The sequence below is a fragment of the Balaenoptera physalus genome (genome assembly GCF_965194825.1).
Source record: "Balaenoptera physalus genome assembly, chromosome: 10".
Taxonomy (NCBI): Eukaryota; Metazoa; Chordata; class Mammalia; order Artiodactyla; family Balaenopteridae; genus Balaenoptera; species Balaenoptera physalus.
The window spans coordinates 69,768,330-69,781,863 of NC_138889.1; the positions used below are offsets into that span (position 1 = coordinate 69,768,330).

General features: G+C 49.9%; 1 protein-coding gene across 13 annotated transcripts in view; it reads left to right on the forward strand.

The window, feature by feature from the left end:
• Positions 1–13,534, forward strand: part of MICAL2 (microtubule associated monooxygenase, calponin and LIM domain containing 2) — a 231,315-nt gene that overhangs the window by 110,688 nt on the left and 107,093 nt on the right. For 8 of the 13 annotated variants that reach the window (XR_014267792.1, XM_082475982.1, XM_082475987.1 and 5 more), the window contains exons 16-20: positions 6,536–6,604; positions 9,267–9,410; positions 10,837–10,959; positions 11,983–12,201; positions 12,435–12,536. The exons of 1 other annotated variant lie outside the window; for it this stretch is intronic. Coding sequence is in view for 11 of the 12 variants with exons in the window: in XM_082475982.1 (XP_082332108.1) it covers positions 6,536–6,604; positions 9,267–9,410; positions 10,837–10,959; positions 11,983–12,201; positions 12,435–12,536 (657 nt within the window). In the remaining variant the exon portion in view is untranslated. The remainder of the gene's footprint in view (positions 1–6,535; positions 6,605–9,266; positions 9,411–10,836; positions 10,960–11,982; positions 12,202–12,434; positions 12,537–13,534) is intronic. 4 more of the 13 variants (XM_082475989.1, XM_082475990.1, XM_082475986.1 and 1 more) reach the window with 1 other exon arrangement.

The following is a 13,534-nucleotide window of genomic DNA, read 5'->3' on the forward strand; positions in this document are numbered from 1 at the left end:
TCACTTTTCTCCGTTCACCCGCTTTCCTTCCACCACTTAGCCCACAGCTGGGAACTGGAGAGGCATGTTTAAACCTTTCACTCACCACACCTCTGTTTACAGAATGACTGAATTGAAACAGCCTGGCCAGCTCTGGCTCAGGAGGTGGGAATGGTCAAAAGTCAGCCATCAGCCAGGCCCTCCAGGCCCTCTGAGGGCGCCGGAGCGGCACTGCACTTCGCCCTGGCTCTGCTAGCAAATGCAGCGGGGATGCGTGGGCTCTGCCCGGCCCAGCCCTGGCTGATTTTGGCCCATGTCCAGTCTCCTCCAGGGTGTGCTCCTTGGCTGCCCATCTTGAGAGCGGTTAAAATCCACAGATCTGGTTCCCTCGCATGGCCCCATTTAATGTCCATAGTTTGCCCTGCTTCTCGGATAGGTAGAGAGGTTAGGTCGTTGAAGTAAGTGCCTGTTGTGGGCATTAGTTGTCCCACACTTTTTCCTCAAACTGGTGGGTTGGTGGGTGTGCAAGGCCACTGGGTCATATTCTGCCCTGGCACTAAAACACCCCAGCATATACTGTCCACCACTCAACGCCAGTGCAATGGTCCGACCACGTGCAAAGTACCTTCTCCCCTTTCTATCATGTGTCTTCTTCTTATATCTGGATCTTTTTTTGGTCTGGAGAAATCTGTTTGCAATGCTCTTTGGTCTTAACATGTCTCATGACCAAAGAGTACTGAGTCCACTCCAGGTTGCCCCTGGACACGCACAGAGGAGGTCTGCACAGGAGACTGAAAACTGCACACGTACACGGGGCTCCCCCACAGTTACACAAGAAGATGTCAACGCAATTAGACATGCAGTTTTCACTGCCCTGGTTCACGTGCCCCTACGGACTGGAGATGCAGGCTAGGCTGCGCTTGCATGATTTTGTACACCAGAGCTCAGTCACATGATCTGTATGTACCGGTGCATCTGTATTTGGCCTCGCCCCCTCCCCTCGTCCCTCCATTCCCCTCCCTCCCCCCTCACTGACTTCAGAGGACCATCTTGATACGGGGATTGAGCAGCCCACCTTTGTTCACATGTGGGGTCTCAATCTGAAGAGGGCTCATTGTTTCTCTCCTGAGCCAGTCTTAACGGTCTCTCTCCCTCCTGGAATTTTTTTTTCTTTTTTTTAATTTAATTAATTAATTTATTTATTTTTGGCTGTGTTGGGTCTTCGTTTCTGTGCGAGGGCTTTCTCTAGTTGTGGCGAGCGGGGGCCACTCTTCATCGCGGTGCGCGGGCCTCTCACTGTCGCGGCCTCTCCTGTTGCGGAGCACAGGCTCCAGACGCGCAGGCTCAGTAGTTGTGGCTCACGGGCCTAGTTGCTCCGCGGCATGTGGGATCCTCCCAGACCAGGGCCCGAACCCGTGTCCCCTGCATTAGCAGGCAGATTCTCAACCACTGCACCACCAGGGAAGCCCTCTCTCCTGGTTTTTGATGTTGGTGTTAAATTCTTCTTTCCTCCCTAATCTTATTTTCCTAATAACATCCAAACTCCAGCAAAAGAGAACAACTTTGGGCAAAATTGAAGGCTCTTCCTCCATCCAGAAACTTGTTTATTTTAGAGAGAATGACTTTCCCATTCCACACCAAGAGGGTTGTGCCTCTGGTGAGTGGTAACCTACTGGGGTTGGTTATCTCTGAAGACTGGATGGCCCACGGCTGGGGAGGAGGAGAAGAGCTTAGGGATTCTGTTTTCCTCTTAAAGAAAAGCCCTTGGTCTGCTGCAGATCTGCCTCTGTCCCAGTCAGCAGCTAGAAGCCTCGTAGCATGGGACAGTTCCTGGAGACTCCAGAGCTCTTGTCACCAGGCTCACAGGTGACATCTGAACACACATATGTGGTCTCCGTCTCCTGTGTGTGCCTGTGAGTGCATACACACACACACACACACACACACACACACACACACACACACACACACACACACACACACACACACACACACACACACACACACACACTGCCTGTCTGCGCTCTCCTCGTCTTACCACACATGGGTAATGCCTGGATTTATGTCCACTTCAGTTATGACACATCTTATATTACATACATAGTCGAGGTGCCTGATCTTTGTTTTCCCCATTCTGGGCCCACTCCTTGAGGGACGACACAACACAGAAGTTGTCGTTTGTCCCTGCAAAGCCCATCCTAGAAGCCAGCTGGGTGGCCCCAGGATTTATGCTGCTCGGCTGGCTGATTCCGACCCAGGTCCTCCTCTAGCGCCGGCCCTGGTGGAGCGGGGTTCACAAAGCATGACTCAGATCAGTGTCTGGTCTGAGCTGGAGGGTCCCCCTCCCAGCTCTTCTCCTTGACCCTCCTGCACAGACACTTTCCAAAGATCCAGGGGCGGTTATGCAAGAAAGTGCTTCCTCCATTCACCCAATCATTCAACACAGATTTACTGAGTCCCCGTATTATGCTGAGTTCTCAGTGCTGGGGGCACAGCAGTGAACAGAGAGGGCCAAGGTCTCTGCTGGAGGGAGCTGACCTTCCAGTGTGACTTCCTAAGTTCCTCTCACTCCCCTTCTCCAGCTCTTTTCACAGAACCACCCACCCAGCAGCCACAACTCCCACTAGGGTTCTCGTACTTCTCAGTACGAGTCTTCAGAGACTTGAAGACGGCTTAGGGAGTCAACCCAGGTACCGATGCTGCCCAGGTCAGTTAGCACGGGGCTTAAGCAACGTGCCCGCCCCCACCCCGCCCTGGGCACCTGTGGTCTGCAGGCCGCTGCTGAGGGTGATCGCTCTCCTGTCCTCTGTGTAACCGCAGCCTGGGATTCGGCGCTGATTTATAGAATGGGGATGCAAGCTGAAGCCCAGACGACAAATACGTATTTGGGTCTGGTGGGGATTCAGCACGTGTTCAGACCTCTCAAAGTTCCTTTGCTTGTCTGCAAAATATCGCAATAACATAAACATTGCATTGCTGCGAAGACAACATTGAGGAAGTGTGAGCTGCAGGTCTGAGCTCCTTCTCTGGCACATGGAAGGGGCTCTGTAAGTGATGGCCCCCATCCCATACTGACTAAATGAAGATGCTCGTTTTCTGAAAACGGTGAAACTAGTTGGGTTGACCACCGGCTTCCGTACTGCAATCATGACGGATCCAGCATTTTACAGTGTCATAGCGTATTTGCTCCTCTTGTTACATTTTGAGGAAGGCAGGGGACATGTTCTCATCCCAGTTTTAGAGATGGGGAAACTTGGTCTTAGGGAGATTATAATGCAGTGCCATATAGGTGGTAAATGTCAAAGCCAGAACTAGAATTCAGATTTTCTAATTCTGTGAATAGCACTAACCTAACTTAAAATGTCTAACGCTTATATAACACTTCAGAGGAGAAGAAGTGTCGTATATACATGAATTTGTTCATCCTTACAATAACTTACTTATGAGCTAGATAGTGTAGTATCTTAGAAGTGAGGAAACTAAAGTCAGAAAAGTTGGGTGATTTCCCTAAGGTCACTTAGCCGGGAAGTAATTCATGTCAGAACTCGAACCCATGGCTCCATACTGCTCTGCCATTGAAGGGAAGAGCTCTCTTGCCGTGTCACTGACCATCTTTCTAAATATCATTGTGGCCACTATACTCTCAGAACACTGCCTAAAATGGCCAACCTCTCGTCCTATGACCTAGATCTGAATTTCTCCACCAGCTAACTAAATATAAAGTTGGGGCTAAAATCACCTTAAGTCAGGCAGTATGGGAACGTGATTATCTTGTGATGATCAAATAAATGATGAGATTGGTAGACATATGTCTTTGATTTTTTTTTTAATGGAGAACACCAAGTAGTTTAATAAATGCCTTTTGATATATTAGAATCTTTCAAATCATTGGGAAGTAATGATAAGAAAGTATCTTAGGGTGAAAGGGCAGGAAAAATTAATAAGAAAAGAAAGTGATGGGGCTTCCCTGGTGGCGCAGTGGTTGAGAATCCGCCTGCCAATGCAGGGGACACGGGTTCGAGCCCTGGTCTGGGAAGACCCCACATGCCGCGGAGCAGCTGGGCCCGTGAGCCACAATTACTGAGCCTGCGCGTCTGGAGCCTGTGCTCCGCAACGGGAGAGGCCGTGATGGTGAGAGGCCCGCGCACCGTGATGAGGAGTGGCCCCCGCTTGCCACAACTAGAGGAAGCCCTAGCACAGAAGCGAAGACCCAACACAGCCATAAATAAATAAATAAATAAATAAATAAATATTAAAAAAAAAAAAAAAAAAAAGAAAAGAAAGTGAGTTATTTGTTTATTCTCATACTCTCTCGGGGCACAACAAGTATTTTCTTCCCCCTTGTACCCCAATTCTCTATAGTGCTAAGCAGAGTCCAAGGAGAGGGCGTTACGGAGGCATTTTTGGCTCCCCAGTAGTGATATACAGATAAGAAAAAAATTAGATAAATCTCTAGATTTGTGTTTTCTCAAGCTTTTTGTGTTAACCTAGCTCTTAGCTGAGAATCAGTGCTTCCATGATAAATCCATAAGGAAGAAAAGAGGCCCTTTGGGTTTGTATGTTGCTAACCATATAGACTGCATTTTATTGTCCCAGGGGTCAGGCTGAATCACAGGAGCTGATGTTGCCCCACCCACTTCCTTTCACCCCTACCCCCCCAAGGATTTGGGGGTCTTCTTAGGTGCTGCTGCTGGGTACACTCACCCCAGGAGTGTTTTCTGTGAGCCTGCGGCTAACGTACTGGGTTTGGATCCACACAGGCTCAGCTGGACCAGTCACAGCCAGGGCTGCTGAATGCAAGAGAGTAAGATGTGTTGCTCTTTGAGGGAGAAGCCAAGTGCTCATTTAAGGTGGAAACAAGGAGAACAACAGAAACCCCTAAGACGATGCATGAAGTGTTCTTGTTGGGAGGAAACCCTGTACTTTCACAGGCTCGTCTCTCCGGGCCAGTGCAGGGCTCACAGGCCGTGGAGCCAAGCACCCAGACAGCCTGGGCCTCTAGGACCCGATGCTGTACATAAGGTCATCTGTTTCTCTTGGTGTTTGCCCAAACATTTGGGTTGAAATCATTTCCATTCACAGAATAATGATTTATTAGAAGCTGAGGAAAATGTTGAAGGGAAGGCGAGGCCCTTTGATCTGTTGTTTTCTGCTGCCTGAGCAAGGGAAGGGTCACATTTTTGAACAAGTATCAATGACTAAACTGTAGTTAATTCTGTCTTAAAAATTTTTTTAAGGTGCTGGTAAATAGGAGGAGGGGCGGGATGATGGTGAGTGCAGGGGAGCAGGTGCTTGCCTGTGGAAGTAAGTTGAGTACACACTAGACTGCATGCTGGGGGCTTTGATCATTACCGTTGATTTAGAACAACCAGGAGGTAAAGGATCCTCTGTGATGGGGCAAGGTGAGAATGTGTGGGGCTGACTGGGCAGCATGCCTGGGTTTGAGAGGAGAGGGTGGCCAGCAGCCCTTTCAGCTGCATCCAGTGTGGAACAAAGGCTGGGATTCAATCTGGCCCTGCTATGGAGGGCCCCGCTGAGGGTGTCGGAGGCTCCCCCAGGGAGGGACACATAGTCGGTGGGGACGGCTCCATGGTCCTCAGTGGGCTGGCCGTTTGGGGAAGGTCCCAGCTCGAGGTCTAACCCCAGTGTCAAGGAGCGGCTAACCCAGCAGGGTGCATGGCGAGGCACTAAATCCAGCCTGCAGCCCCATCGCAGCTCGTAACATCAGCTCAACCTGTGCAGTCCCCCTCCTTCCCTTGAGGAGATAAGTCAGACCATAAGTGCGCCCTTGGGTGGCCTTTGCAAGGGTCATGCAATGGGCTTAGGTAGGACAGGGTTCTCTGGATTTAAATGTCCAGATTTTGGAAGAAGAAAGTAGGCTGTAAGGGGTTATCAATGGGACAACCATGCAATTTATTGTCTAAACCAGGATATTTTTGAAAATGAAAGGGGGCACTATTCATAATTATGCTGGGGGAAAAAGCAATACATCAAACTGTCCTGGGCAAACTGGGCTGTATGGTCACCATAGTTTTCAGGCCATATCTGATGCTACTTTGAAGTTAACATAATATCATTTACCAGTAGCTGCAGTGGTGGCTGAATGGCAGGCGTAATTTGCCATCAAATTCCTGGACAGCTGATCTAAGTCCCGAGAATCCCTGCCTGTGAGGGGAGCCAGTGGCACCTCTTCGTAGGAGGTGATCTCCATGGGGCAGCATCAGCAGGCCCGGCTGTGACCACTGTGAGTCCAAGGTCATTGACAGGGAGACAATCCCTGCCCATGTGACAGGGATTCTTTGTGCTTTGGAATGTTTCGACATGATTTTGGGGGCTGTGTTCCCACCCTCTTCTGACAGAACCCCTGGCTCCCGAGGTTGGGGAAGGCTCCCTCCTCTGCGCCCGAACAGAGCCGAGAGCATTTGTCACGGTGCAGGGTAATTTCTGCCCATCTGTTTCCTGGGCTGGCAGCTGTGGCGGGCAGGGCTGGATCCCCAGTGCTGGCATCGCAGCCCTTGACAGCCCTGAGCTCACCATGCTTTCTTGGCCATCACAGGTGGACAGCCGAACCGAAGAGAATGACGTGAGCAAGCGGAGGCGGAAAGGCTTCAACAACCTGGACGAGGTTCGTGTGTTCAGTGTCGGTTTACACAAAGCCCATTTCCTGACAGCCAGTGGCCACAGCCCGCCCGCCTGACCGTGGCAGTCGCCCTGCCCTTCTTTCTTTCCTCTCTCATGAACCACTGGGTTCCAAGCTTGGCTTGATGGGAAAGAGTTGGGTCTGGTCACTAGCTATGTCACCCTCCCAGGGTATGGCTCATATCTGTAAAACACAGATGATGCATTTGCAATGGATGACATTTTGCAGAATTTTTAAAGATTAAGTAAGAGGACGTGTATAACATGCCAATCATGGTCTTTGGCACCTAGGGTAATCAAGATATAATCACTATTAATAGTAAGTAGTAAAGAGGCACCAGCAGTCCCGCTTTTCTCCCAGTCCTAGTTTCTACCTTTTGTGTTTTCTGTAAAGCAAATGTCCCAGCACCCACAAATGCCACCTTCTGGTGAGAGAAGAAAGTTACAGGCTACTTTGTCAAAGCCAAGCATGAATCTCTCTCCTGCTACTAAAAAATTGATCAGAAAAAGAGTATCAGTTCTTGCTTCCCCAGGCAGCTCTGTAAAGAGACCTGAGATATATAGCTCATTCCAAAAAGCAAGCTTAGATACTGTCTGTGAACTGTAGGATATCAGCTTTAGCTAGCCTACTGGCTGATACCAAAATGATGACACAGAAGCAAGGGGGACAATTTGTAGGATACATTCATACTTCATTTATAGGACTTAGAAAAAAACTTCTTTTATCTTATATGGTTGAAGAACTGCTGCTCTTGGCTCTGGCATGAGCAAGAAGCCAGTGAACAGGGAGACAGTTGAGAGGATGAAGCCGTGGCTGATGAACTGGGCTGGAGAAGCATCCCATTCCCCAGTAACGGGTGTTGGCTCTGCCTTAAGTGCCTGTGATTCGCTCCCGCCTCCTCCCAAGAAGCTTCCCTTGGATACATTTTATTCCCGGGGGGAAGTCTTCTCCTGCCTTTCATCTGTGGCTTATTTGAGGGGGTGTCTGTGCTGTTTCTGTGGTTGGCAGCACAAGATGTAGAGTGTGGGAAGAAATCTGGTTGCACCTGCCCCTTCTGAAATGGCTCTAGTTTTCTGGGCCAGCTGTTTTGCTTAAGTCAGATTTAACCAAGCAATGATTCTCTCTAAATTCTTGCTACTCAAAGTGTGGGCCAAGAACAAGGGCACCAGTATCACCTGGCAGCTGGTTAGAAATGCAGACTCTCAGGGCCCACCCCAGACCTCTTGAATCCAAATCTGGTTTTGAAGGAGACCCCCGGTGATTCACGTGCACATGAATGTCTGCAAAGGGCCGGTCTGCACGACCCACTGTCCTGGCCTACTTTGGCCTGTACAAACAGTGACCAGCCTAGTAAACTTGCCCTCTTCACACTCAAGCCTGGATTGCTATGCAGAGTTACAGTTCCCACTCTGAAGTAGGGAGTGACTCTTTGGCTTGTGTGTGTCCAACTCTTCAGAGTGGCTGTGCATACAAGGTTTCCCACGGGGCTGCTACTCTTAGGGAGTCTTTAAAAAAAACCCAAAAAACAATTGACTATAGCTTGCCTCTTCCCATGAATTTCTTCTAAGTGAACATATCTTTGTTTTGAGAACATCTGTTCCTGGGAGGGAAATTCATTGTCTCCTCAGGAAAACTGACTACCCTCTTGACGTGACAATGCCATTTGTATTTCTGAGGTTGATGGGAGCAGATCTATGGTACCGGGGAACAGACATTCACCGGACACCCATCATTTTTAAAGTTTTATTTTAGCAGATGAGCTAAGGAAATCTTACATAGAATTCCATTTCATAAAACAGCATAACCAACTGGTCACGGTCAACATCTAAGCAGTCACAAGTCGTGTTGATATCACGTGTCCCGAAACAAAGCAATGAGAAGGGCCCTTCACCTCCGTTACATCCGCCCCGATCTGAATCAAGTCTATAGTTCTGTTAATGGTATTGTGCCGGTGTTAATTTCTTAGTTTTGATAACAGTGCCATAATTATTCCGGATGTTAACGTTAGGTGCAGCTGGGTCTACAGTACGCAGGAACTATCTGTGCTGTCTTTGTAAGTTTTCTGTCAATCTAAAATTATTTCAAAATTAAATGTTTTTTTTTTTAAAGATAGCAACAACAGAGCAGGACTCGTTGCCATTGGGAGTGGGGCGCAGAGGAGGGAAGGGAAGCCCAGAGCCTGTGCCTTGCCTCACTGACACCCTCTCTTGCTTCCTTCACCCCCCAATTCTTCATCCTTTGTCAGCCACATGATATGTTTTGAAAACTATTCTGCTTATCATTTCATTATTATATTTGACTTTTTCAGCAGTCACGTGAAGGTGGGTTACTGCTCGCATTTTACAGATTAGGAAACTTCAGAGACGTTAAGTAAATTGCCAAGGTCCCTGGGCTGGGAGGTGAAAGAGTCAGAATTCAAACACTAAGTGTCTGGCTCCCAAGCCTGGCTGTGCCCGTCTTTGAGAAGACTCGTCCCACTTGTGAGCATTGTCTCCAGAGTGGGCATTGCCTCCTGCTTTTGCCTCATTTCCTCAGACCACAGAGGGTGTCCTTCTTCAGGAACTGTCCTTGTCGTGAGCCCCCAGGCCCCATCCTTGATATCTGGGTTCCAGAACCAACAACCAATGCATTGATTTGGCCTTTGCAGCCTTCAGCCTTTCCTAGCCAGAGCTTGGGCTCCAATCAAGAGGGCTGTAAAGAAGGTGGAAATCAGAACAAAGTCAAGTCCATGGCAAGTCAGCTGCTGGCCAAGTTCGAGGAGAACTCTCGGAACCCCTCACTCCTGAGGCAGGTGAGTCCTGTCAAATGTTCACTGACCCTGCCTTCCTGGTGACCAGAACCCTCTGAGAAGCCAGCAGAAATGTCAGGCCAGCACTGGATTTCAGGTGTGCCAGCCAGACCTGGCTCAAAAGGAGTCTCAAGCTTCTTCTAGATCTGGAGTCAGACTTTTCTAAAAGGGGCTGGATAGCAAATATTTTAAACTTCGGGGACCATCCAGTCTCTCTTGCAATGACTCAATTCTGCCATTGTAGCATGAAAGCAGCCATGGACAATCTGTAAACAAATGCACGTGGCCGTGTGCCAATAAAACCTTATTTACAAAAACAGGCAGCGGGCTGGATTTGGCCCGAGGACCGTAGTTTGCTGATGCCTATTCTGCACTGGGGAAGAAATCCTTTCCCTGATTTTGTTTTGCTTTGCAACCATGACTTGTTTTGCAGCCATCTTTGAGATGGTGGAGCTTTAGAGATGCTGATTGCCCAGTCCATGGTGAGAACACCCGTCCAAACCAGGGTCTTAGCTCCATGTGGGCCCATAGGAATGGGGACCAACCTCGAGAGTGTCCCCTGGTGCCCCCCTCTCCTTGTTCCCTTGGGTCAGGCTGGCAGAGCCGTTGCGTCTGACCAGCGTCCATGTGAGGCTGAAGGAGGTGGGATGCTGTGGGTCAGGCTGCAGACCCGGCTGACTTCTCTTGGCCTCTGACTTGGAGTCTGCACTTGGATGGTTCCATTTGCTCCCCCGAATTCCTCTGGGGCACCACTGTCACATTACAAAAGCTTGGGACAAGGGGTTCAGTTTTTCTTTGGAGAACATCTGTCACATGACAGAATTAGGCTCCTCTCAGGAGAAAGACAAACAATTGGTTAATTCTGTTTAGAGACAATTATAGACATCTTCCTAGTCTTGATGTAGACCATGCCCATCCTGTACAAACCGACCTTCCCCAGGAAGCCAGGTTTTATTATAAGAGGGCCATGTTCCTAAGACTTGTAACTGTCTGAATTGTTTTCTCAACTGTCCCTCCTGGAGGCTTGGCCCCTTGCAGCCCCCAGGTATTGAGGAGGGCTCTCTTCCTTCAGAAGGACTGTAGCATCCCTTTCATCTAGTGGGCAGGAAGGACTTTGGGACTCGCCACCCTGGCCTGGTATGTGCCTGCCCAGTGCCCTGGGTCTGAGCCAAAAGCACTGCCTCCTGGGGATTCACACATTGTCCAAGAGAAGGGGACCATGGGACTTGCTGTTCACACGGACAGAGGGCCGGGGTTCAAGTTTCCCAGCTGGGCCCAGCTTGTCAGAGCTCAGGCCAGGGCTCGCTCAGCATCTGCAAACTCTCTCTCCCTGACTCTCCTCCTCTCCTCCCTCCAAGTGTCTGTCTGACTCGCCTTTTCCTTCCTATTTCCTGCGGCTGCTTTTTCGGACTCACCTTCCTCCTCCCAGGAGCACCGTGTCTCAGGGATAGGTAAGCCCATACTGCGCTCTTCCTCTGACTCTCCTGTTAACTCTCGCCGTCCCAAGCCAGAGGAGCCCACACCCAGCCCATCACCAACTCTGAAAAGGCAGGTAGGGCTCTTTCCAGTGGATGCTGTCTTGGTGAAACCAGAGGGAACTTTGATCCAGAGGGGTGGGGTCCGTGGCTGTCTCTGCACCCCACATAGGGCTGATTGTAGATTCTCTGGGAAGGCAAACACAACTTGAGGTTACCACCCTTATAGGTAGGAATAACCAAGTATGCAGCATCTTAAAATACATGCCAGTCAGGGGTATCGACTGACCAACTACCACGCTCTTGGTGCTTTATTTGCTTGGGGAAAAACAGACCACACCACACAGGGTATTTTGCGTGATGCCCCTGGGACACTTAGCTTATTTGTACACCTCTTGAGTAGGCTGATTTCTAAATCAATGGAGAAGTGACAGTGATGGTGGAATGGGCTCAGGTGGCCAGCTGGCCGCATGCCATTGAAGGGGTAAGACTGGGATGTGGTTAGACCTCCCCTGGTGTCTGAGCAGATGAGGACCTACCCAGTGGGCAGGGAGGCAGCCAGGAGCCATGGGCTGAGGCTTTTTCCAGCTAATATCTCTAGGTTTGGAATTTGAACAGAATCACTATTATTGACCGCAGCACTCAAAAGTGCCCGGTCAGCATTAGGAATTTTGTGTTGCTTCTCGGGGAGTGGAGGTCAAAGGAGGTCAGTGTGGACATATTGCAGTGATTCTATGTCTGTGTGTGTAAGAATCATCTAGAGAGCTTTATTAAAAATATCAATCTGTGGTACCCACCCCCAGACCAATTAAACCTGAATATCTGGGGGTTGGGCCCAGACTTTGGGAACCAGGGTGGTACAGGCTCTGATTCAGTGGGTCTAGAGTGTTGTTAATAACAAGACGGTATTGTTAAGGAGGATGTCAGGTGATTCTGATGCAGGTGGTGGAAAGTCAACACCCAAGGTTAGTTTGGAATCTGACTCAAGGTGGCATCTGGCGTGCCCTTGTCCTTGGTCCTCATGGGGATTCCTCACGGTGGCAGGGCATCCATGGGAGGGCCACAGTTGGGAAGGAAGCTTGATTTTCCTTCTCCCCCAGTTCCCCTTGGTGGTTGTGACGGGGCATGTGCTCCGAGAGCTAAAGCAAGTGTCTGCTGGCGGCGAGTGCCCGAGCAGGCCCTGGAGAGCCCGAGCCAAGTCTGACCTGCAGCTGGGCGGGCCAGAAAATCCCGCCAGCCTGCCTGCCACCTGCCAGGGAGCGCTGGCCCTCTCCGGGGTGCTGCGGCGGCTGCAGCAAGTGGAAGAAAAGGTTCTCCAGGTGAAAGCCTCGCTCTTTGCCCTGTCTCTGCCCTGCCTGTGTCTAGGCTGCCTTCCTTTCCTCCCCTCCCTCCTCCTGTCCAGGGCGGGTGCCGTCTCCGACTCCTCCTCCCCATCTCCCATCCTGCTGCGTGTGCTGAGGGCCGCAAGCCCACCTGGCTGCCTCCCCGCCTCTCCCCTCACAGTGTCTGTCTCTATCTCTTTTTTCTCTCTCCTTTCTCACCTTGGCTGCAGAAAAGGGCTGAGAATTTGGCCAACAGGGAATTTCACAAAAAGAACATTAAGGAGAAGGCGGCTCACCTTGCCTCTATGTTTGGACACGGGGATTTCCCGCAGGTAAATGCGGGGCTTTCAGAGCCCCCAGGAACCCAGGTGTTGGACATCCAGGGAGGTTACTTGAATCAGTCTCTGGAGATTCATTTCTTCCTTCCTCCTCCCTCTATAGCCTGAAAAGCTATTCACTTTTTAAGTCACCAAAGGATTTGGACTGGCATCTAAAAAAGCTCTAGGGCTTCCCTGGTGGCGCAGTGGTTGAGAATCTGCCTGCTAATGCAGGGGACACGGGTTCGAGCCCTGGTCTGGGAAGATCCCACATGCCGCGGAGCAACTAGGCCCGTGAGCCACAACTACTGAGTCTGCGCGTCTGGAGCTTGTGCTCCGCAACAAGAGAGGCCGCGATAGTGAGAGGCCCGCGCACCGTGATGAAGAGTGGCCCCCGCTTGCCACAACTAGAGAAAGCCCTCGCACAGAAACGAAGACCCAACACAGCCAAAAATAATAAATAAATAAATAAATTAATTAAATTAAAAAAAACAAAAAACAAAAACACTATATAAAAAAAAAAAAAAAAAAAAAAAAAAAAAAAAAAAAAGCTCTAAATGAGAAGATTCAAAATAATTAGACAAATCATGACAAAGGGAAAACCAAGGCAGAAAAGCGGGCTCAGGTCATAGGAAAACATTACTGAACAGAAACATGTGTGCTGTCAGATCTTAGACAGCTTCTGAGTAGGCTGAGCTTCCTAGGGGTCAACACAAAGAGGGAAAGCTGGTCCATTGCAGGAATCACATCACAGTGCCTTTAAGGTGAAAGCAAACCAGTTGCTCATGAAGTCTGGGGACAGGATGGAGAGATGCCCCCATGGCCATGATCAGGGAGACCCTGAATGTCGAGGTCAGCCACGTGCTGTAACCTGTGGTCTGCTCTCGCAAAAGGCAGCACCAGCCAGAAGAATGGCCTTGCCTCAGGATAGAAAGCACAGCCCCCGCCCCCGGCCAGACACTTATTTAGAAACTTGCTGAGAAGAAGAGGGTGTGCTCACAAGGAGATGACAG